The following is a 24597-nucleotide window of genomic DNA, read 5'->3' as shown; positions in this document are numbered from 1 at the left end:
GAGATTATATTGTTTTATGCTCCCTCAATGCAACTCTGCAAGCTTTATGGCACTCTGGTAAAAATAGTAGGATAATGGTTGAAATATACTTGGGCAAGGTAGTGTGCACAACAAGAGGGACATTATTTTTAGGACTAGTCAGAAACAGTGGAGACAATGATCTGATTCTTTATGTTGAGGAAGGGAATCTGCACATATTTTGTGAAGTAAATATCCTGTTTATGGGACACACTGACCACCACAAGGAACATCATCCATTAGGTTCTTTGCCCATTGTTTACATGCTTTGCAGTCGTTGGACAATGATTATGTTGTTGGTCCTCCCAATGAATGAATATCTGCATCTCATATCCTGCAAACTATTTTGCAATCAAACTTTACCCTTTGGGGCCTTTATCTGTCTTTCCCTTTTGAAGAGAGTAATGACATTAATTAGTCCTTTAAGATGAGAGCTTCATATGACTTTTCCCCCTTAGTCACTGGTTCTTTTTCTTTTCTCTTTGAATAGAATAATGACATTACTTAATTATACAAAGATAGAGCTATACCCAACCTTATCCCCTTATCACTAGTTTTCTACTAGTATATATCTTCATTTTCATTTTCAGTTAATTTTGAGTTTTACAAGTATGACTTACCTGATCTTTTCTGATCATATTCTTGGGTTAAGTTTATTAATATGTTTTGCCTAGAACTCATTGTGGATAACACTGATTGTGGTACTAAGCATGACATCCTCCAGTTCTGATGAAAGAGCAACCTTGGTGGTGCTTGAAACAACCTGGAGGACCTAGCAAAAGAGTAGAAGACAACAAAAGAAAAAAAAGAAATAAAAGATGCAACATGTGATGAAAAGGACCAAACCTGACCATGAGGAGAATTTGGCTTCTCCAAGGACATTGATGAACACAGATGGGACTTCAATGACTTGTCCTGTCCATCCTAGTATTGTGAGGATGTTTGAAGCCATCGATCCAATTCTATTGAACTCTAAAATCTCATTTCAGAACCACAGGCATGTCTCCATGCTTCTCAATCATAGAGATATGTGAACACTCAAATGAGATGCCTTAAAAGTGTTTCACATGACAAAAGAGTGTCTTCTTCCTTTCCTTAAATAAAAGGAGAAGATATGATGATGAAAAGAAGCTGTTGGGTAACAGGTGGCCACAATGATGCCTATACATGAAGATGCAAAGGTAGAGCTTAAGACATAATCTTAAAGCAATAACATGTTAGTCTTTAAGCACCCTTTCTATTCTCTGTTTTGTTGTTTCTCTGTACTCTGTTTTTTTGTTTACAGACTAAAATTGCAAACAATTTGATGCTCATTGCTTTCCAAAGTTTTTTATCATTTTTGTTTGGACCAGATATAATCTTTTGTCCTCTTATAAAGAGTACTGATTGTCCATGGCACAAAAAAAGAGTTGTTCTTGTTATCAGATGAAACAATGGGAGGGTTTGATTACTTCTTCACCTAAAGAATACATCAAACAAGGGGACACATGTGGCAAACCCCAAAGAGAATTACCAAGTCTGTTCTATTCTTCTTCTTCTTCTTCTTTAATTCTGACTGCCATAAACTGATGAATCAGGAGGCAGTCAATGATTTTCAACTTTTTTATCTCAGAAAAAAAATTTCTGTCAAATTTCAATACTTGCCTTGAAAGTTAAGCAGCAGAAATATCACCCTCATGACCTAACTCCTGTTTGAGGCTCCACAATGGACTGACTCCAAAAGAGTGAATGGACTCCTCATGAAACTTTCAACATAATTAAGCCTGTTTAATGTTGATACCCAAAGTAATTGTGTTGCCTTGGTCCCACCAAAGCTTGTGACCAAATGTGGGCCCCAACTCATCTCAAGCCCCATCTTAGAGAGAGAGAGAGAGAGAGAGAGAGAGAGATCCACATTCAGTGGAAAAAGATCTGCCTCTGGCAGTTCTCACGGATCACATTCTCTGATAGAGATTTTAATTGATTTACACTAATCCTAAAAAAATTAAGTTATCAAAAGAATTGGATCTATATTAATCCCATTTGACATGTGAAACTGAATCCAAATGTCTGAGGCACAATAATTTAAAATGATATGATCTCCAAATATTAATGAAACAAAAAAAATTGAATTACATATTATCTATTATAATTAGTTATTCTTAGTATTTTGATTCTTATATTTTTAAAATTTATATTAAGATTTTTATATTTATAAAAATAAAATATTTAATTTTCACCGATTCTACTGATGAAAATATTAGAAAGTTTATCATTTAACATCATTGAACATAATTTTAAAAAATAAAAATAAAAATATCGAGATGCCAAAGATAATTAATTATAAATTAATTTATAATTAACTCATGATCCGATAAAGATGTTAATTAGGTCGTAATTAATCTCCACCGGTCAAAGGCAATAAAAATTCCCCCCTCATTTTTGACTCGTTGCCATCCCCACCGTTGCGTCAACAGAGATTGCAAATTAATTGGGCACCGTAAGAAGCCGCGAGAGATGACCGATGAATAACGGCTACAATTCTCCACCATCTCCCACACTTTCTCTCTCACTCGTTCCCGCGTTGATTTCGGTCGGTCGCTTTTGCTCATCCACCGCGAGGTCCCCCAGATCTCCCCATCTCCCGCTAATCTCGCGAGAAAGAAGTGCCCCGAGAGAGTTTGTGGAGAAATTAGGAGAAGAGGGGGCAGAAAGCTCGCTCCTTTTTATGCTTCTAGGGGTGCTTACGGCCATTTTGGATCTCCGGGCCACCCGATCTTGCCTCATCGTGGTTTCGGGCGATCCCCCTCCCCCTTTTCCCCTGTCCGAAGAGCTTCTTGCCCTCCCGAATTCAGCCCCCGATTTCCCTGAACCCAGGCCTTTGTTGCCCCCGGAGGCCTGGCCGATGCCATAGCCTCGGCCAGGGATGGGCTGCGTCTCGTCGAAGAATGCGGTCTCAGTGACCCCGGCGGTCGATTCCTCCGGTTTCCTACGTGACCACCGGGAGCGGTCGGGACCGATCTTGGCGTGCTCGCTGCGGCATCAGACCGGACAGGGAGCCGAGCGGGGATATCCGGAGAGGAAGGTGGAATTGGATAGCCTCGAATCGAAGGAATATGAGAAGCTGAACTCCGATAGTACGAGATTACAGAGTTTTCGGCTGGGGAACCTTCACAAGCACATAGAAGGGGAGCAGGTTGCCGCCGGATGGCCCTCTTGGCTCAGTGTCGTCGCTGGGGAAGCAATTCACGGTTGGGTGCCCCTAAAAGCTGACTCTTTTGAGAAGCTGGAGAAGGTAAATTCTTAGATCCATGACGGCCTAAAAATCTGCATATCATTTTCTTTCTTTTTTTTTCTTTTTGTTTTTTTTGTTTTTGGGCTGACGATAAGCATTGTCTTTGTAGCGCAATTAAGAATGTGTTGCATAGGAACCTTGTGTGGTCTGTTTCGTGATATGACTAATGTAGATTTGTGCCATTTAACTATGTAATTATCTTTTGATATTATTTTTGACCAAAATTTCTCTCAATTTGCTTCTGTTTTTGTTGCTTGATGAGTGGATTATAATAGCTTCTTTGATTCTGCAACCTGGTTTCAAATTAGATCAATGAGGTGATACCATAACAAATTGCTTTTGCTTGGAATTTTAGTATCGTACCCTCAAGAAACAAATATTGACCAGCGCATGTATCTTAATTTGGCAACTTCCATTTGTTTCTTGCCACATTCTCTCATTTATCCTCATCTCGTCACTAAAGCTCAGGACAAGATATAGTGTATTTTTTGTTAAATGTTCCATATTCCCTGTAGGATTATATATTTTACTATTTTAAATCAAACATTTATGTTATTTAATGTTGGTGTTTTCATCTTCTTGCTTTTTGTGGAGAAAAATACTGGATTGCTTTTTCTTTTTTCTTTTTTAATTTTTTTGGTGGGGGATGCATGTGTGTGAGATGTTCAATCTCATAGCCAATTTGATCTTCTGAGAGTTGTTCAATCTCATTTTGATAGAATAGTTTTCTTTCTTAAAAGATTCCCTCCTGTACTTCCATTCTTTAGGTTCTTGTCCTTTGACACATTAAAATTTTTTTTTAATCTTCATACTAATAACAAAGTTTCATCAGCAATTTTGTCAAGTGAAAGAAAAAGGAAGCTTTTAGCGATCCAACATCAGGGAATTACTAGATGGTTCTGCATCTAGTTTTCTACTTCACAAGCTAAATTCTGCTCACAAGCAGAGTTTTGTTATCCTTTGATGTTATGTAACTTTCTTGAGTTAAGATTAGATGCATCAAAGGGGTTCAATCTTTCATTCAACTCAGGCCTTCAAACTTCTAGGTTATCACAATTTGAGCTTATGTATCATGTTTTTGTTTGGAATCTGAAAATCTTTTATTTTAGGAATGATATAATTGCAGTGATAACTGTTACCATCCCAGGAGAAAATGTTTCTTCCATTCTCTATAACCGAGTTGGAACCTGTAGGCACCACTTTCATGTTTTCCAATTAACTGAGAAATTGGCCTAACGAAAGTACCATATTAATTTGACTCAGATCGATGGTCTAGCTACTTTTGCTATACGGTTCAATTGTTGAGGACAATTTTCTTTTAAATACTTTTACACGTGATAAGTATAATTAAGTTTGTTATTAATCAAGTGCTAAGCTCTATTAGATAATGTCTATGCCATTATTATCTCTATCATACTCATTGTACTAAGAGCGCTTCAGGTAAAAACATCAGAAACTTAGATTAGGCATTCATCGGCTTGGAGATCTTGAGACATTCAGCCAATTCACAACAGCTTGTTGTTTGAGTGATCATATATTGGCTCTGGATAGTTAAGTTTGCTAAATTTTCTTTAAAAAAACTTGGTTGGTTCCTGCATGAGTATTTTCTGGCTTAATTTGGTTTAATGTTAATTGTCTTCTGCATGTGAAGATTGGACAAGGTACTTATAGCAGTGTGTTTAGAGCACGTGATCTCGACACTGGCAAGATTGTTGCCTTGAAGAAGGTCCGCTTTGACAATTTTGAGCCAGAGAGTGTTAGGTTCATGGCAAGGGAAATAAAGATACTACGAAGGCTTGACCATCCAAATATTGTGAAGCTGGAAGGTTTGATTACCTCTCAGTTATCATGCAGTCTCTACCTTGTATTTGAATATATGGAACATGATCTTTCTGGTCTTTCGTCCTCTCCTGACATTAAATTCTCTGAATCACAGGTTTGAACATATTCTCTGAATGCCTGTATGAACAATGTGCCTTCAATTTGCTTGGGATAACATATTCAAACTTGTAAACACTTCTGACCAGAAAATTGTTTTTCTGTGTCCCTAAATTGCAGATCAAGTGCTATATGCAACAGATGTTATCTGGACTTGAGCATTGCCATTTGCGTGGTATTATTCATCGTGACATAAAGGGAGCAAATATTCTAGTTAACAATGAGGGAGTTCTGAAAATCGCTGATTTTGGTCTCGCAAATTTCTTCAGTCATGGGCATAAACAACGATTAACTGGCCGTGTTGTGACTCTATGGTACCGGCCACCTGAACTATTATTGGGTTCAACTGACTATGAAGAAACTGTAGATTTGTGGAGTGTTGGCTGTGTATTTGCAGAAATGTTTATTGGAAGACCCATCTTGCAAGGCAGAACCGAGGTAATAACCTTGAATGCTCAAAGATTGTGTAACTGTTGCCTGTTACCATCATGAAACAAGGAGAAAAGAAAAAGATCATGTAAATCGAGACAATGAACGAGTAAGTTTTATTTATTAGAAACCAGCTTTAATTATTAATTACTTCACAAAAGCAATAAAAGGAAATGGTATTAGAAACCAACTTTGTCTAGGATGATATTAAACATGATCATTGTCTTTAGTTGTAAAGTTAGCATCCAGTGGGATGATCAAATGATATATCGCATTCTTCTTATGCAGTTTTAGTGGTTCTTGTGATTGTGTGTTATCCTCTAGGGTGTGGAACAAAGGTCTACTAATCAGAAGAGAGAGAGAGAGAGAGAGAGAGAGAGAGAGAGGTTTTATAATGGATTCGTTTTTAAATCAAAGTAGTAAATCAAGGTGGCATCAAAACTGGATCATCTAAGGTGCATTCTTGGTTCTACTAAAGTAAATATGTTTTCCTTCGTGAATAATTAGACATAGTTCTGAGAGAGGATAAAATAAGATAAAATTATTGAAGATGGTATGAACATGTTCTAAAGGAATCTATATGGTAGTTAGAAAATGTGACACGATTAGTGTGAGTTGTTTGTGGAGAGATTGACAGGAACCTAGAAAAACTTTATAAGAAACAACATATAAATATTTGAATATTCTTTATTTTACTTATGAAATTGTTTTGTATATAGCTCAATGGTGAAAAAACAAACATGTGGCCAGGCCCAAATAGTTGGAACATTATGGTTTCTTTTTCTTGTTGTTGTTGCATGTAGAAAGTGAACATGTAATATTAGAGAGGTCGGTAGCTGGGAGGAACATTTTAGAATGAAACTTCCTTTTTCCTTGTATGCTTGTGGAAAGTTAATTATACCAAAAATGTCAATGGGGAGATTAACTTATTTTTACTTGAGTCTTCTTTAATGTCAAATCCTTCTCAAATCCTACTGCTAGACTACAAGAAGACATAATATCTCAACTATTTTTTTTCTACCATTGATATCAACGTAGCAGAATCTCACTAGTCAAGCTAAGAGTGACAAAATTTCCTTTTCTTTTTATGTCTCCCTCTACCTCTTCTCATGCTATCAATATTCATTGATTCTTCTTGTCTAGGTTATCCAAATCCTTCCTTTATACATGTCATACCATTTAAATGGTCATCTTGTCTTCTATAGAAGATACACCTAATTGTTCGTGAATGTAAATATTTCTTGTTTATTTTTGGTCTTAGTCTAAAGTTCTTTTTTTCTAGTGTATCTTCATCTCTTCACAAATATCATTAGTGTATGTTCTTTCTTTCGTTCTTTGTTGTGTTAAACTCCAGATATAACAACAGTCCTGAAGAGCAACAGAGACCTCTGGTAACAGAGTTTATGGTTGTCTACTATAAGTGCCTTTAATTTTTCTGGAGGTAGGGGTGAACTGGCAGTGTTTTTCATGTTATGTGTAACATACTGGCTGACTCTTCATGCATCCCCTTCAGAAAGTCATGAGGTATGAGATTGTGGTATTAGGTCTTAACTGGTTATAAAACCTCAAATATATATTTGTGTAGATGCGTGTGGAAGACATCTGGAATTGTTATATATTACCAATTTTTTTCTTAATGGGTCTAAGAAAAGTTGGCTGGCTTGTGTTAAGAGGTCTTTTGAAACTGCTTCCTAGATGTCATCTCAAAATGGCAGCCTTGAGGGCACTAGTCTCTTTTGAGTTTTATTTTGAATAATGAAATTTTGGGTGGACCAAGAGCTGATAAATGTGTTAGAACAGCAGCTTAGGAGTTATTGCTTGAGCCAAGCAACAAACAAGTCTCTTTTATAAAGATCTCCTAATTGCATATTGCACAAACAGTGCCAAATCCTCTTTTCTGTAAGATTATACACTAGAATCCATTACACATGCATATGTGAAGAAATTAACATATAATGTCAGTAGCCTCAGACACGAGTGACTAGTACAGCTGCACGTCTTCAGTTTCAACTAACATATGCATACAAAGATATCATTCTGTGTTTCATTCAGAACGATCAGCATATGTTAGTTCCTCATCTCAGAAGTATGTTGACCATATGATGTTACACGCTAGTGGAAATGTCTGTTGATAGAAGATTCATCGTCATTAGAATATCTGGAAATGTGCAGAACATTTTATACCTGTCATTTGTGGGATATACTCATTTCTCACTTGCAGCTTGTTGATTTGAAGTATTTTTCTCATTTATTTTTATGGTAAATGTCTAATCATTTACTCTCAAAGTTATGGAAGATTTATGTCTTGTTTTTCTCAGTTGAAGATGTATGTCTTTCAGGTTGAACAATTGCATAAAATCTTTAAACTTTGCGGTTCCCCTCCGGATGAGTACTGGAATAAGTCCACGTTGGCCCATGCTACGATCTTCAGACCTCATCATCCTTACGAAAATATTCTCCAGGAGACATTCAAAAGTTTACCAGGAAGTGCCATTAGCTTGTTAGAAACTTTTCTGTCTATTGAACCTTATAAGCGTGGTACGGCCACCAGTTCTCTTGAAGCAGAGGTGAGTATATGCCTTAAAAGTTCTTAAAATTGAATTCTTTTGAGAAACATAGCCCTTCCATCATTTGCTGTTAGCTCCTTCTGTGGAATGTTTTTCGTCTTCATTTCTTTGTCAATAGATTTCTTTCCTTTTTTAGCTTTATTTGGGTTGAAAAGAAAAATGCAAAACCAGTAACTAAGATCGTAATATGGAGTGTATAGAAAAACACAAAATTAGCAATTCCAAATTACATGTATCATGTAGATGTTTGAGACCAAGATTCTCTGTCATAGCTAAATAACTAAGTGTAAAAAGGAAATAACAAAGGAACAGGTGGTTAACCATCAGAGACAACCTGCTTAGGATCTAGGCTGCAATATAAAAAGAATCTGTAAAGTTCTTGTGTATCATAAATTAAGAATAACATATATGCAAAACAATTGGAAGTTGCCCTTCATTTTAGGTCATTCAAGGCATCAAATTTTTGTATGGTGGTCCCACAACATATTCTACATATACATGTTCTGGAAACTCCTTAAGTTGGTAGTTTATTTGTCAAATGAAAATTGTGTCATTAAAAACATTTATATTCATACAATAACAACAACAGCAACAAAGCTGTAAGTCCCAGCTATTTGGGGTCGGTTACATGGATCTGTTATCGCTATTGAGATTTATAAAAAGCCATATGCTTAGTTAAGATTAGAGTACTTAAATCTTTATTTATAGTTTCTATTAAAATTCGTTTAGGTCTTCCTCTATCTCTCATTGTATCACGGATATTAATCATTTCACCTCTTTTGACTACCGTATTCAGAGGTCAAATCTTAAATGATTTTCTCTCATTAATCATGCCAATACCATCTTAAACAATTTTCTCTCATTTCATCATCTATTAAAACGATATCTAGTTGTTTACAAATAAAAGTATTTCTTTTTATATCTTTCCTAGTAACTTTGCACATCCATCTCAACATTCTCATCTCGACAACACAATTTTTTTGTACATGTTTCTTAATTGCCCAACATTTAGATCTATAAATTATTATTGGTCTCACAATCATTTTATAAAATTTTTCTTTTAATCTCAAAGATACATGATGATCACATAAGACTCCTGATGCTTCTCGCCATTTTAACCATTATATTATTATTCTATGAAGAATATCTTCATTGATCTCTCCATTTTGTTGAATAATTAATTCAAGATACCTAAGACTTTTACTTAAAGGAACTTTTTATCCATCCAACTTAACTATATTCTTTTGTATGTTCCTAGATTTACTAAAATTGCATCTCACATATTCAGTTTTATTTAATCTAAAACATTTAGTTTCTAAGAATTTTCTTCATAGCTCAAGTTTATAATTAATTCCACCTAGGCTCTCATTAACTAAGACAATATCATCAACAAATAACATACACTAAGGAGGCATATCATGTCAATGATTCATAAATTTATCTATTATCAATGTGAAAAGGTATAAATTTAATACGGATCATTGATGCAATCCTATGCTAATAGGAAACTCACTAGATACACTCCCTATAGTTCTAACACTAGTAGCTATATCATCATATATATCTTTAATAACATTAATATAATTAATAGATATACCTTTTTTTTCTAAAACCTACCATAATAAATCTCTAGGAACCCTATCATAGACTTTCTCTAAGTGGATACACCTTTCTTTTCTAAAAACATTCATATTCATGATAACTATATTTCACCTTTTGCAATTTAACTTGTCTTTACATTTTATGTTTCCTCTATGTGTTTTTTCAGTATTTCAGAACAAAGCCTTATGCTTGTGAGCCCTCAAGTTTGTCAAAATACCCACCGACCAAAGAGATAGATGCAAAGAGTCGTGATGAGACTCGCAGGTAACTCTAGCCAGCTATGGTTGTCAATTAGATGTAGAAGAATCTACAAAGTTATCCTAAATGTCATGTTTCTCTGCATATTTTCTTAAGGTGCTAAGAAAAAATTTTATGACATATGCTTCTTCACAAAATTGTTAATGCCCATGCAAACTTGCAAAAACAGAAGTTTTTTTTTCATGTTAACACGAAGCCATAAAAAAAATCAAACTGTTTCTTTCTGTTAATTACAAAAAGATGGTATCCATTTCAGTCATTAACTGATTTTTAAGCTTTTTAAGGTTCTTGGAGGATCTACTCTTATGTTCTAAGACCTGATATTCTAAAGGAGACCTATATATTGAAGCATATGGCATCTAGTTATTCTGCAGTCAATTTTGATAGTTTTTGTCGCCTCAGGATAAGAGGTGCTAGTAGAAGCCGAGGATCGGAAGCCACAAGAAGACCATTGAGAGCAAATAGAGCTTCGCGGGCAGCAGGTGGGCTCAGTAGGATAACAGACAGCAAAGAGGTAATTTGCTTCTTTCACACTCGCAAAATCTTTTAGAAGTTGATGGAGGAGAAAAAGTTATGATGGATTTTAATTTTGGGAGAATACATGTTTTGTTTGTCTTGTGTTTGGTTTTATTTTTCAGGAGTCACAGATCAATGCTGTAACCAGTAGTGGCAATGTAAAGAAAGATTGTTTGAGAGTAGATGGTGAAACTGGATTGTTTGTAGATCTCCAGCCATTGCCATTGATCAAACATCCAAATGAAGGTCACAGTGTGTGCAACTCCCAGGAGGATTTTGCTTTATCAGGGCCTTTATGTGTTTCTGCTTCTAGCGGCTTTGCATGGGCAAAAATGCAGGGAGAAGGTCATGCATCTGGTAGATCTGGCAGTAGGTGTAGCTCAAAAAGCCATCTCTCTTATGAAAGAGATCCATCCTGTATTGAAAATGTTAAAAGTAAGCATGAGTTCAAGGGACAAGAAAATGGTGATGTGCATGTTGTTTCAAAAAGCCATGTGCCCCATGAGTTGGCAAAACGTGCAATGCTGAAAAGGTGGACACAGTTAGAACATCCAGACTCACTTGACCCTTCTGACGTATACTATTCTCAGGAGTTTTCAGGAGCCCTATATAAGGGAGATCCATTGTCAATGCGGCATAACAACTTGGTACAAATTGTTTGGCAGGTTTTATGTTTTACACTGCATTGTCTTGACTCGTAACTTAGCTTTTCTTGATAAATCTCAGGGTTTCCATGATCAAGACAGAATTGAGTTTTCAGGACCTTTATTGTCTGAATCTCACAAGGTTGATGAGCTTTTACAGAAGCATGAACGCCACATGCGTCAAGCAATTAGGAGATCATGGTTCCAAAGAGGTATATAGAGATCCCATTTTTCAACATCTCTTGTGCAAATTTATAGTATTTATGCGGAGAGGAAGTGAATTAGAACAAGCCTTAATCTCTTGAACCTCAGATTGTTATGTGCTTCCGAAAGGAGTGTTATTATATGCCTCGCCAATAGCTCGAGTAGAATCCTTGCTCTTGTTACAGCTTTTATAACACATCCAGTTTTTTCTCTCAATTGTTATTATTAATAATCCTAGATTGACCACATATCTGTTGCCAAAACATCCTTGATCTAAAAATAAAAGAATAATTGAATAACACTTGAGAAAGTTGATGATCTGTTAAACTCTTTTGAAATTTACACAATCTACTACTGGTGCCATTTCAGCATTGCACCTGATATTTGGACATAGTATTCTTGTAGTTCAGTTAATTGGATTTTGCTATGCTTATAATTTTAGTCTCAGTTTAATTAATTGTCATGTAAGGCATAAGAAATGTTTCCTTTAGACTCTTCATTCAGTTTTATGTTTCTACAGAATGAAATTGGTTCTGATTGGCTGGTTTACAATGGCAGGGAGAAAGCAAGGAAAATAGAGAGCCAGGGTGGGTTCTTTTTATTGGAGTAGGAACATACTGAAGCAAAACAAACACCTTGGATCAAGAAAATTATGTGACCAGCATCTTTCCAGACATAAAAGGATTTATGTCTGGCTGATCCCAACAGTGATATCTGATATAATGGATAAGCTGCTACATCAGGTTCCATGCGACTAGTGAGAGAAAATTAAGTCAGTTAACAAAGTCTACTACCTGCTGATAAATTGCACCTATTGTGGTATCTGATTCATCTAACTTGGTTGCTGGCAGGAATCAAAGCTTTTCTGTTCAAAAAGTTCGAAATATGATGAGACAAATCAATTTTTTGGATGTGAATCCAATTGCAAAGGCTCGAATGGAGCCAATTTTTTGTAATAATCAAATATATAGAGCCATGATTCCTTTGTGCATTGATGGGATTAGTTCAATTTCCATCCACTTTTGATGTAAATGATCATGTATGCTGGATGTTCAACAGAGAAATCAAGCATTATTTTGCCAATGGTCTAAATTTTGCAGTTGTGGATCATATTGTATTCACAACTTTGAAATCGTTAGCCTAAGACAAGTTATCCTTCTCGGATTTCAAGAGATCTGTAAATGGAAGATGGCAGTCTTTGGTACTGAACAAGTACTTGCAAACAAACAAAGTGCCAACTTGAATATGGTTCTGTGTCCTGTTTCTGTGATCACTCTGTATATCTTCATAAAGGCATGATCGAATAGAGGCAGCAATGCTCAGCCATTGCATTGGATGGTTTGTGACCTGTCCGGTCCACTATAAAAGCATTCCTTTTGTTGGTCATGCAATATGAGCTCAAGACTTGCGACACATATATAGCTAACAGTTTGTCCTGTTTGAGATGGTCTGACCATCAAACAGTTTCTTGAAGAAACATAGGGCTGTAAATATCCAGACAAAGTTCTCTATTTATGCTGTCACATTGGGACTAATACCAAATTAGAGTGGTGTCAACCCTGAAGATTCAAAATACTATCGCGAACTCGAGATATTTTTTATACTTTGTTAAGTAAACAACAGGCTTTGCTGAAATATATATACGCCGTCGACAGTATTTTGATACATCAATATAGCTGATTGGCTCTTTTAACCACAACCACAAAAACAACAACAAAAAAAGCAAAGAACCGTTTCAATGAGACTCAAAGCTGGCTTTGTGTTCTTTTCTTTGATTTATTATTTACCATTTATTGTTCTATTATACAGTATGCATAATTCATGTAGGCTTATTAATGGCTGGTTATCAACTTCTCACATGTAAAAGTACGCTGGAAGAAAGAAAAAAAAATAATGGAGTTCTCAAAGTATTTATTGGTTTATTGAGAGTTAGGTAAAGAGGGATTACAGATAGGTTGCAGTCTTTACTAAAAGAGAAAACTACTTTGTTTTGCACTAGCACATTCCATGTGATCAAATGGATCTGGATCGATCATCATCGAGCGCGACGATGGTTGGAATCTGCCCATGATTGACGAAATCAATCTTGTTTAGTCTCAGACAACAAAGGATCTGCTCCGGGAGCTCCTCCGGCTTCTGTGCCTGCATTGTTTTAGATGTAGTTAGTTCATCATAGTAGAAGAATGAGAATACCGAACGGATAAGTTCAATTTCCAGATTACATGAAACTATGATCTTAATTTTTTCGATCAAACTGAAATTTTACGGTTAGGATCCTCTTCACAGTGCAGTTTCCTGCACTGGACTGCTGGGTCTTGAAATCATTCCATTTTAGTTCAACATCATCCCTCACCAAGAGTTCCAACATAGCACCTGCCTCTTGGTTTCCTTGATTGACTTTGATCAAAAGATTTGAAGTTATGTGAACCACAAAATTAGTATGCAATCATCTCCCTAGGCAATGTTCTCTCCTAGTTTTGGATGTGACAACACAACTGTTGAGTGCTGACCAACCACCAATCCTATGATATGGATGTCTTGGAAGACTTGGATGGTGATCACCAATTCATGGTTTTAACATGATCTTTCTAGTACTCTTATGCAAGGTTTCAAATACCGGTCCGAACATATCGGCTGGTATTTATTAGCCCTTACCAAATGCCGATATTGATATTAGACCATAATGATCAGTACTAATTGGTATTTAATTTTTATTTTTATTTTTATTTTTATAATGATATCGAATGATAGGCATTATCCTGTCTACCAATAGCTTATCGGTCCGATTGGTTTTGCCAGTTCTATCATATAAGGAGTAGCTTGCACAAAAGTTTCTACATATGGTGTTTGACCATTGACACTCGAGATCTAGTAGTACTGACATAACAAAGAGCCACCTCAAGCAAATCAGAGATGCTATTTGGGGCTCTGGATTAAGCTCAACGCATGTTTCTCTTGTGGCACTTATATTCACCTATGTAATTGTGTCTAAGCATGGCATATCCAAATCACATTGTGTTAGATTGCTGAAGTTTATATCAAGAAACTCCGAAGCAGCTGATCACTAAATCAAGAAATCCTTCATGGCATAGACAAGTTAAAAGTTGAGGCAAGACTAGTGTGTCATTAAAAAGTCTTGCAAGAAAAGTAAAGTCAAACCAGACATAGATGTTTCTAATCTCTGTGAATATGCATTTAATATTATTACCTGGATTGTCAGACCCAAATCAAGGATCCCATGTTTAAGACGTTCTCGAAATGATTCAAGCCCCTTTCTTGATATATAGCTAAAGCGATGTATATCGAGATCAATCTCAAAGTAGTTTGCTCCCTGTAATGTAAAGCGTATGACGATCATTGCTTAAAATAGAAACATTTCTATCTTTGTTTTTCAAAACATTTTTGATGCATATCAAACAATAAAATGTGCACTTTTGTGTGTGCTGGTGCAAACAGGCATTGCCAACATGACCAACTTGCAAAGTGAACGGTAAGTGCTGCAGTAACATGTTCATATCGAGTTGAAGCCTTGGAGTAGTAGCGAATATTTATCAAACAAATATAAGAAGTAAAATTGGTAAATTTATTTAATGGTCATTACTAATTGCAAACAATAATCGATTCAATTTGGATATGACATCTACCACAGGTTTGGCACATTAAACAAAAAAGAAGAACCGTGTGCTTTGCTTACCGAGTAAAAATTGTGCTGAGGGCGTGAAAGCACTGGCTTCCCATTATATGCTTGTATCAGCTTCTTTTCTGCTGCACTCAAGAGAAGATCCTCTGGATTAGCCACCCCAACCATTATTTTCAATCGCTCTCTAAATGGAATGCTAGACTCCATTGCAAACCCTTTAACCTTTTCGGTTTCATCATCAATAAACCTCTGCAGAAGGCAAGAAATTATAAGGTGTAAGTACTTAATATTGCCAACTACAAAACATCAAGTTACCAATGAAACAAATGTTACCCTTATTAAATCTTGGAGGCTAGAAGAAACTTCTTTATCATAACATTCAGAAATTTTAAAATACAATACAAGGCTCATCCCCTCCCCATCACTATCGCCGAGAAACATTGCGGCTGGATAAGTAGGCATCTGCACGAAAGTATAAGGTGTCATACCATTTGCTGCTAGCGAAGACAGACTATCGGTCAAGTGAATATGCAGCACCACTAACAATAAACTCCTGAGAAAGTTGCCAACTGCACCTGAATATTGGCAATTAGGAGTGAAGGAACTTTCTCATGAGGTTTAACATATGGAAGCTCAATATGTTGGGCAATGTGATGTATCTTTTGTGGACATACAAACAAGTCTACACCGATTGGATAATATGGTGCATAGTTTGGAGCAGGACATTTCTTTTTATCTCTGTATAAGATTTTCAAATAAGGTGCAACTCAAATTAGTAAAGTAGAAAAATGTTGTTACCAACAAACTGTTACAAATTAATGCAAAAGCAAGAAATCTACATATTCATGCCTGAAATAGCTTTCTCCACGAAGCTTAAAAGTTGAAGGTTCAAGAAAGGACCAGCATCCAGGACTTAATTTTCCACTGGGAGAACATGGAATGACTAATCCTCCTTTCGGATGATATAGGAATCTTTTCGATGCACCTAATAAATCAAAAAGCCAGAAAGAGCAATGGGTAACATCACTGGAGAACAAAATGAGGAAACATGACATTGATGCCAATATTTCCACATTGCAAAGTTGCATAAGAGAGTCTAACTTAAATAATATGAATTTGGCATATGAGAGTACATGCAGTAGCTAGCAAAGAATGGAAAATCACAAAACTTGACATGTAGGAAATTAATAACACATGTAACCAAGAAGGCACTAGCGAGCATGTAAAGCCACAAAAGAGATATTTGAATTGTGCTCAAGATATCAAATCACTACAGTAATGCCTCCAATTTACTTAAGCAGAGTTCTGTATCATGTATAACCCAAAAGTTCACAAGCACCAGATGGGGAATGGGGGGTAAATAATACCCATCAACTATGAATCTTTCATTTGAGAAGTCATCTATGGAATAAAACAACCATTTTTATTGAGGTAGATTCCAAGCCATATTTGAAATATTCATATTAATGATCGAAAAAGAAAACAACTAACATAGGGCAGCACGTTTATTATTAAACCTTCAGGATACCATGAGCTCAACATATTTCATGTCCAATAATCAACACTGGTAGACAGCCATGCAAATGCCTCCATGCCTCTTATTTGTGGAAGGCAAAATAAAGAATTAACATTCAAACACCGGTTGAGCTACGTGGAAATCAGAAGTGTGTTACTTACAGAATTCAGTCAGCTCTTCTCCATCAAAAGACTTCCATCTATGGAATAAAACAACCATTTTTATTGAGGTAGATTCCAAGCCATATTTGAAATATTCATATTAATGATCGAAAAAGAAAACAACTAACATAGGGCAGCACGTTTATTATTAAACCTTCAGGATACCATGAGCTCAACATATTTCATGTCCAATAATCAACACTGGTAGACAGCCATGCAAATGCCTCCATGCCTCTTATTTGTGGAAGGCAAAATAAAGAATTAACATTCAAACACCGGTTGAGCTACGTGGAAATCAGAAGTGTGTTACTTACAGAATTCAGTCAGCTCTTCTCCATCAAAAGACTTCCATCTATGGAATAAAACAACCATTTTTATTGAGGTAGATTCCAAGCCATATTTGAAATATTCATATTAATGATCGAAAAAGAAAACAACTAACATAGGGCAGCACGTTTATTATTAAACCTTCAGGATACCATGAGCTCAACATATTTCATGTCCAATAATCAACACTGGTAGACAGCCATGCAAATGCCTCCATGCATCTTATTTGTGGAAGGCAAAATAAAGAATTAACATTCAAACACCGGTTGAGCTACGTGGAAATCAGAAGTGTGTTACTTACAGAATTCAGTCAGCTCTTCTCCATCAAAAGACTTCCTCTTGTAAGAAAGGTTGATAACTGCTGACCTTTTCTTTTGACACGGTAGGCACGTGTTTGGCTGTTGTATTTTGTCATTAAAACTGACAGAAGGGACTAACTTGCACACACAAGATGATGTCTTGTTGACACGAGATTTGTCCTCTGTCTCATGTCCTTCTTTGGAATGTTTGTTAAAGCGTGAAGCATTTCCATACTGCAATGTTTGTGTCCCAATTGGATTTACTGATGGAATCGAGTCTGCAGACAATGGAAATTAACTCATGACTAGCTGGAAAGGCTGCTAGATGCAGCCATAATCTATAACTTAGATATACACTACCTCCATGGACACTGACAACATCATCATCAGACTCAGATTCTAAAATACTGACAGAGTCAAACCATGACTCTTCTTGGCAAATCCCTACAAACACAGTTAACTATTCATCACATAAAATTGTATGGAATATAAAGTTTAGAATGTGAGCATAAATGTGGAACACTGAGATTATTAAGAGAAGCATATGATCACTGGTCTTGCTTAGATATATCATTAGCAAATGCTGTCAGGACATCTAAATTTCCCTCGAGATACTGTCATTTCATATAACTAAACGGACTATGTTTGTCAACAAATGAAAAACCTAATGCAAGGCAATTGCTTTGTTGGTTGATGGAGTTAATTATACTCATCAATCATCCGTGTTTATGTTTCTATATCTGATTTGCAATACTAGATAAAGGAACATATATCTCCAATGTCTACAGGAATCAATAGTGTAGTTTTTAGATCAAAACAGACGTCTATGAGCTGAAGAAGGGTACCATTAGCATCCATCTGATTGTGGTGCCACTGTAACTGGGTGAGATGGAATGTCAAATTGGAAACCTCAGATCTTTTATAAGTTGTCGCAGCAGTCTCAACATGAACAAATTCACTAAAAGCGAAATCAGTCGAGCGATTTTCAGCATCAGCAATGTGAATTTTAGAAGCATCAGGAATGGGATCCAAAATCTTTCCATGGCATTTTCTGGATCGAAGAGAGCATTTTCTGGAACGAAGAAAGCATTTTCTGGTTCGAAGAAAGCATTTTTTGGATTGAAGAAAGCATTTTCTGGATCGAAGAGAGTACTTCAGAGATCCGGATCTATTTCTTGATTTTGATACACATACGCCCATGATATCACTCAAATATAGGGTGCCTGATACCAAGGAAGAAGCCTTAAGAAATATTCAAATTTTATATGAGAACCTCAAGATATACTATACAAACTGCAAGAGAGAGAGAGAGAGAGACCAAAACTAAAAGTCATATGAATATGCTTTAAGGACGATAGGATGAAAACCAGCCAATTTTAAATTGAGAGTTGAATCATCTGCAGACAAGTTACTAATAACTGATCATTATTTTTAAAAATCTTAAATATTTTCTTTGCAAAAGGTTAGTTGTACATCCACAACAAATGCGATAGCATTCGGTTGGTCCATTCAAATATAGTTTCAAAATTTGTAACCTAAGCCATAAATATCTTCAACAGCAGGCACTTCAATGTGTCAAAGCTACTTTGTCACTTCAAATCAAGAGACAAAAAAAAAGAGGAAAAAACAAAAACCAAATAAAAAAAAAACAGTAGAAGTTTCAAGATCTCTTTCAGTAGTAAAAGGAAAGGAGATTTACCCAGATTTTTAGAAAGCTAACTAGCATAACAAACTTCAATTAATGGAGAAAACCCAATCAGGCAACATCAAGGGGCTGCCAGGTTGCGTTTCTTTGTCCTTTTACATGAAAGTGTGAAAATTAAAGTTATGGAGAGCTTTTAAGAGGCTTCGTCTTGTAAAACAGTCGATAACACTGAGTTTTAGACAACCTTTTTAGATGAGGTGGTAGAATTTTCATAGAATCAAATAAATCAATATGATCAATTGAGATATTTTTATCCTAGTGTAAGGGATGGTATCTAGCAGTGTAAAACACTCATGTCTACAGTGCCTAGGTTCAGAGGATCCAAATCTAAAGGAATCAAGTCTAGAGTTGGAATTAAGATCTTATAAGTATCATGAGAAGTACAATATAGTCTTTCTTTTATTATTGTCTTGGTTTCTTCTTTTCTGATTTTAGATCTTGAGCTGATAGTACTATGTTACTACTATATGCATGTGATTTTTTCTTCACATAAAGTTATAACATAACTGCGTGATTAACCTGGTTTAATGCATTGTTTCACTGCACGTAACTCCAAATGCAACCAAACTGTTCCAACAATGAAATTTCAAGAATGGGAAGTTAAAAAAGAGAAAGAAACTTTAGCAAAGAAAATGATGATTTGGTTTGTCACCACATGGCAACAAAATCATATTCCGATTATTCAAGAAAGATCGAACACTGTTTTAGTTTTTACAAATAAAGCGTGTTAACTCCAAGAACTTCTTACCTCACTTGGTGGGTTTATAAAGCAAAGCTTATGGCTGTTTCAACAAAAGAGAAAAAAGGACTAAATTACAATATGAGAAAGCCAAATAAAGCAGTTGTTCCACCAGTTATTGCCTCATGGCGAAAGAGAAGCGGTCTGGAACTAATTATTAAAGAACTCTCAAGCACGAGACAAACAAGTACATCAGAATCACACACAACAACTAGAGCAAAGTGGAAAGACTTTGACTTGAAAAGAAAAAGAAGATTAGCACAAGAAACGCAACAAGACTCCATAAGAAGAGAAGGAGAATTATAGTTTTAAGACATAGAAATTAACGTAACCCAGAAAAAGAAATGCTTCTTCGCAGGAAGAAGGAAAAAAAAAAACGAGGGTCGGAAATTAATGTCAACGAGATTAAGGAACGACAAATGTAAGCATCAAATAATGACCACAACCCACGAAGGACATAAAAGCATTTAATTGATTAGACCGCACAACTGAGACTTAAAAAGATGAAGAGGGAATAGTATATTGTCGATGGAAAAAAATATGAACAATCCCTCGAGAGACAAACACAGCTGGAGGCCACGGGGTAGCCAATGTTTCGCCCACAAAAAAAAAAAAAAGATGATTTTGATGGTTGCTCTCCCCGAAATTTGTCATTTTTAGCTTCTGCTCTTAATCCAACGACGAGGTTCAAACCATAAACAACTCACATCCCAGCTACCGACAAGACATATTTTAGCCCCAAAAAACAGGGGAATATGATCTATCGACTCAAGTAGCACATACGAGAGGCAGAGGTTAAGTGATAGAGGGAGATACCTGTGAGGCGCTGGTTTGAAGCCTTCTATCATCCACAACACATTTGACGGAGACGAAGCACGATCCAGAGACGTGCGATACAGATATGCTCCCGTAACACGAAACTACATCAATCTAGATACACTGTAAGATTCACAGAGGTGGCAGAAGTTCCAGAAAGATGTTCCCTTTCTGCAACTCCGGGCGACGAGGAGAGGAGACGGGAGAAGAGAATGGCTCCGCTTCTTCTTCATCTATTTATAGCTCGCAGCATCGCTCGAGCAAAGCTTGCAGGCGTCCAACTCCCAAGTCTCTCTCCACACGTGCAACGGGAGATGCAGAAACCCAGAAACCAACAAAGAACAAGGTGACGTGGTCCGTGTCCTTTCTTCGATACATCGTCTTCCTCCCTCCGTCAAATGAATGGATGTTTGCGTACATCGAATCATCGTATATGTTTTTGATACATGCATTTTATGCATACATTCACGTCATAAAAGCCATAATTTCGCCCAAAAAACAAAGAAATTAATGATACTTTCTGTACAACCAAATGCAAAAGGCCAATATAAAAGCTATTTTACATATCGGTGTAGAAAGATTCGTAAACTATGCATTCTTCACGAGACTCAAAAACATAAAACAAATAGTTCATAAGCATTTTTACATGACATTAAATCTTTTTCTCCTTCACATGTCGCGTGAACTGTGTGCATTTACTTGTTGTGATGCCTGTAGTTTCGGAAACAATCTCTCATTGATCGGAGTCTGGTGCACTAGAATTTTATTTTCTTTTTATATAAAGGAATTATGTTGCAATTGGTCATTCCCCTCCATCCGGATCACTTCAAAGGCTCAGCTTCCTTTCATGGCTGTGTTATTGTGTTGGGTGGTCCTCTCTGTCGGCTCCTCTTGTCTGTTACCACTTCGTTTTCTTCGTTGGATGGAGATGGCTGCACGCTTGGGGGTTGCCTTTTTGTTATCTTTAGCTCTCCCCGCCCTTCGCTTTCCCTTGCCCTCCTCGTCTGTTGGCTCGTCCCTGTCATTGATGTCTGGGAATGAATAGTTCCTGGTGGCTTTGCAATGACTTTGTAGTAAGACAGCGACTTGGTCCTCGCGTTCCTGGTTTCCATGATGAACTAGGACATGAAATGACCACAGGCACCACAAGCTGCGACTCCATGTAAAGGAGCTCCTTTTTACGTCAGAATAGTGAAACATGGGCTCATGGCCTCTTCCACTCTCAATGCCAGAACATGGCTTCATGATCATCTGTTGGTGGTGAGACTTGCAAGTATCAAGATCGAACATAATTGGCTCAGAAGAGAAAAGTAAAAGGAGGTGATGCAGATAGGATTTCTGTTGGTATATCTGAAGGACGTCAAATTATATGGTAGGAAGTCTATCAGAGCCAAAACCATTGTTACAGGATCACTATCCGAGCAGGTCACCTTAAACATATCATTGATTCTGCTTATGAAAAGGTAAAGCTGATCATGCAAAGACACTGATGCATGATTCTCCTAAAACCGCTCATAAAGCAGTGGCTAATAGTGAAGAAAAGAGCTGAGGACAGCATTCTAAAGGTGCTTCAATAATTGGGACTGGCTGAATTCAATGACATAGGGCCACTTGCCTTGTGGTGGTAGTGGCAGTGGGAATCAAAGCCACCTAAAACCACAATTTTGTGAGAAGTAGCTAAGTCCTCACCTGCATTGCCTAATTTGATTATGGGCTATCATTGGTTTGATGATGAGCTGGGCAGATAGCTCAATGCCACTAAACCATTGGCAATGCAAATCTAAGCTATGAGTGAGCTGTGTTGACTACTAATCTTGACATCTGATAGCAGCTTAGATGCACAAATGAGTGTGTGTCTTGCAGCTAACCAGTAGTCAAATGATATATGCCATTTACAGTGAGTCACCTGTAGAGTTCCTTCTACCTAACTTGCTCTTCAGTTCATGTCTCATCCATGTCTTTGATTTGGAACTGTCAGGAATAGTGGTGTTAGGTTGATGGACAAAACCAATAAGCACTATTGCTTGGTACAAAAAGACTTCTGCTACCGTCGGTATGAGGATAGATGAGCAGACTTCCTGCATGCCTAATAATGACTATTTAATTTTTAGCAAGTACAAAGAACTCAGTTCACCATATTAACTTCATATAACTTTAAATCTCTCGATTAGGATGGCCTTATCACTTGCATTATTCATGAAATATCGTGATCATAGCACGCATGAATGACAAAGTCATGCAAAGAAAAAAGCTGAACAGAAGGAACTGTGAAGATGAAAACTTGACGTATATCCCTATGATTGCTTTCAGCCAATGGTTTGCAGAGTGAGAACTATGGTCAGTAAATCCAACCACCCAATCAAAGTGCTTACCAACTCCATGCTGGCTTCTTTGGGAGCGCAAGGATACACATGGAGGACACCTTCAATTCCCTGGCATCAGCCATATAACTAAGCTCTCTCTCTCTCTCTCTCTCTCTCTCTCTCGCCTGCTTTCAAGTACGCTTGGAATGAGTCAATGGCTGTGGTGGCAATTCATTGGCAACATTGAATGCATCCAGTTGTTGCTTGTAACCTACTGTTGTTTTCTTGCACTTGCCACCACCTGTTCCTATTCAAACTTCCCTAGCATCGTGCATTAGTTTATCGTCATCATGGCATTGAAATCAAGGCTGCATTCTGAAACCAGTGAAATGAAATCGAGCCTGGCGATTCAAAATTGTAGGGAATATCCCCTGTTGCTACCTCGACAAGAACCATTGTCTGCTTTCCCAAACGTAATGCTGCTTCCGTACTTGGCGCCATTGGCCTCTTCCTTTTCACAAAACCATGGGACTTGCAGGATAATGAGATCAATACTTCAATTGTTAGGGAGGCAAAGTTGAGAATGGATACAATTGAATCTTCTCACATTTCTATGATATATTTTTTTCCCTAATTAGAAATTTATTGACTTGGTCAAACTATAGAAGACTACAAGTCAACAAATCTTTGGGACATAAAAGGCTCTAATCTATGGTCAAACTATAGTGTTGGCTTTGGTGAACCCCCAAAGCAGCCCATCCCAATTAAGGCCCATATCCCCAAAACACACACCCCGTAAATGATTTTGTTTGGCTTCCGACAGATAAGCTTTAAAATTCGCAGACATAGATCAAGTTCATGATTCGCGAATCTCAAAGCAACATCAGACGTGATGAGCTCCCATCTCCATGAAGAAAGCAGAAGAACGGCAATATCGATCCTTAGCGGTTCCTGCAACTTTATCACGTGCATATGGCCACTTGTCATCGACTCAGGAACAAGGCGATCATGTGTTCCCACCTAAAAGAGATCGCGGCATGATGTGAGCACATGTTGGATACGACACACAGCAGACTTCTGATGTGAACGGTTGGGGATTGAGATTCACGGAGCACGATTCCTAAAGCATTGCTACATCAAAATACTTGTGGTGAAACCATTTATGATCGTCCCACAACACAACATTTGGCGAACGAAATGATTCAGTTCTCGACATCTATGATGGTTTGGTTCGCACTCTGATATCTCATGATGAGCAGCCGTTGCCTTCGACAAAGAAGACTTGTCCCCTTCAGCACCCACAAATAACTGATCGATATAGTTCCCTTCGCAGCAGGGGTGAGTCACCCCGGGGTTTGTAAAGGGGATGATGACGTGGCCACATCTGACGTGATGCGTGAGTCATCATGTTTTGGAGACGGTCCACGTCATCCGATGAATGACAAGGACGGTTCCCACGTAAGTATCCTACGTCGAGTATAGCATTACCGTATCACCGATGGCAAAGTTGTCGAGCGTGATGTGTGACCACGTACACGTGGCCCTCCACTGGGGCGTACACCACCTGCGGAATCCTTCACGGGTGATTCAACCAGTCTGAGCGACACACACAGTTCCTTGTTGGGATGGATAAATCTTGAT

General features: G+C 37.2%; 2 protein-coding genes across 2 annotated transcripts; one reads left to right on the top strand and one right to left on the bottom strand.

Annotated features, from left to right (window-relative positions):
- The first annotated feature begins 2532 nt into the window (after positions 1–2532).
- LOC135580892 (protein IMPAIRED IN BABA-INDUCED STERILITY 1-like) lies at positions 2533–12533 on the top strand. Its single transcript, XM_065193511.1, has 9 exons — positions 2533–3292; positions 4944–5228; positions 5351–5668; positions 7999–8226; positions 9995–10092; positions 10489–10600; positions 10725–11249; positions 11329–11458; positions 12009–12533. Exons 1-9 carry the CDS (start codon positions 2924–2926, stop codon positions 12026–12028), a joined length of 2085 nt encoding a protein of 694 aa, XP_065049583.1. The 5' UTR covers positions 2533–2923; the 3' UTR covers positions 12029–12533.
- Positions 12534–13344: 811 nt separating this feature from the next.
- Positions 13345–20942, bottom strand: LOC135679599 (uncharacterized). The gene is made up of 10 exons (XM_065193512.1): positions 20654–20942; positions 18239–18616; positions 17754–17837; positions 17396–17671; positions 15940–16075; positions 15666–15828; positions 15424–15552; positions 15145–15339; positions 14659–14781; positions 13345–13592 (listed from the first exon to the last, which is right to left on the bottom strand). Exons 2-10 carry the CDS (start codon positions 18591–18593, stop codon positions 13464–13466), a joined length of 1590 nt encoding a protein of 529 aa, XP_065049584.1. The 5' UTR covers positions 18594–18616; positions 20654–20942; the 3' UTR covers positions 13345–13463.
- Positions 20943–24597: the final 3655 nt, after the last annotated feature.

The sequence above is a fragment of the Musa acuminata genome, chromosome BXJ1-7 (assembly GCF_036884655.1).
Source record: "Musa acuminata AAA Group cultivar baxijiao chromosome BXJ1-7, Cavendish_Baxijiao_AAA, whole genome shotgun sequence".
Classification (NCBI taxonomy): domain Eukaryota; kingdom Viridiplantae; phylum Streptophyta; class Magnoliopsida; order Zingiberales; family Musaceae; genus Musa; species Musa acuminata.
Note: the sequence above shows the minus strand (reverse complement) of the source record. Positions and strands in the feature narration are given on the sequence as shown.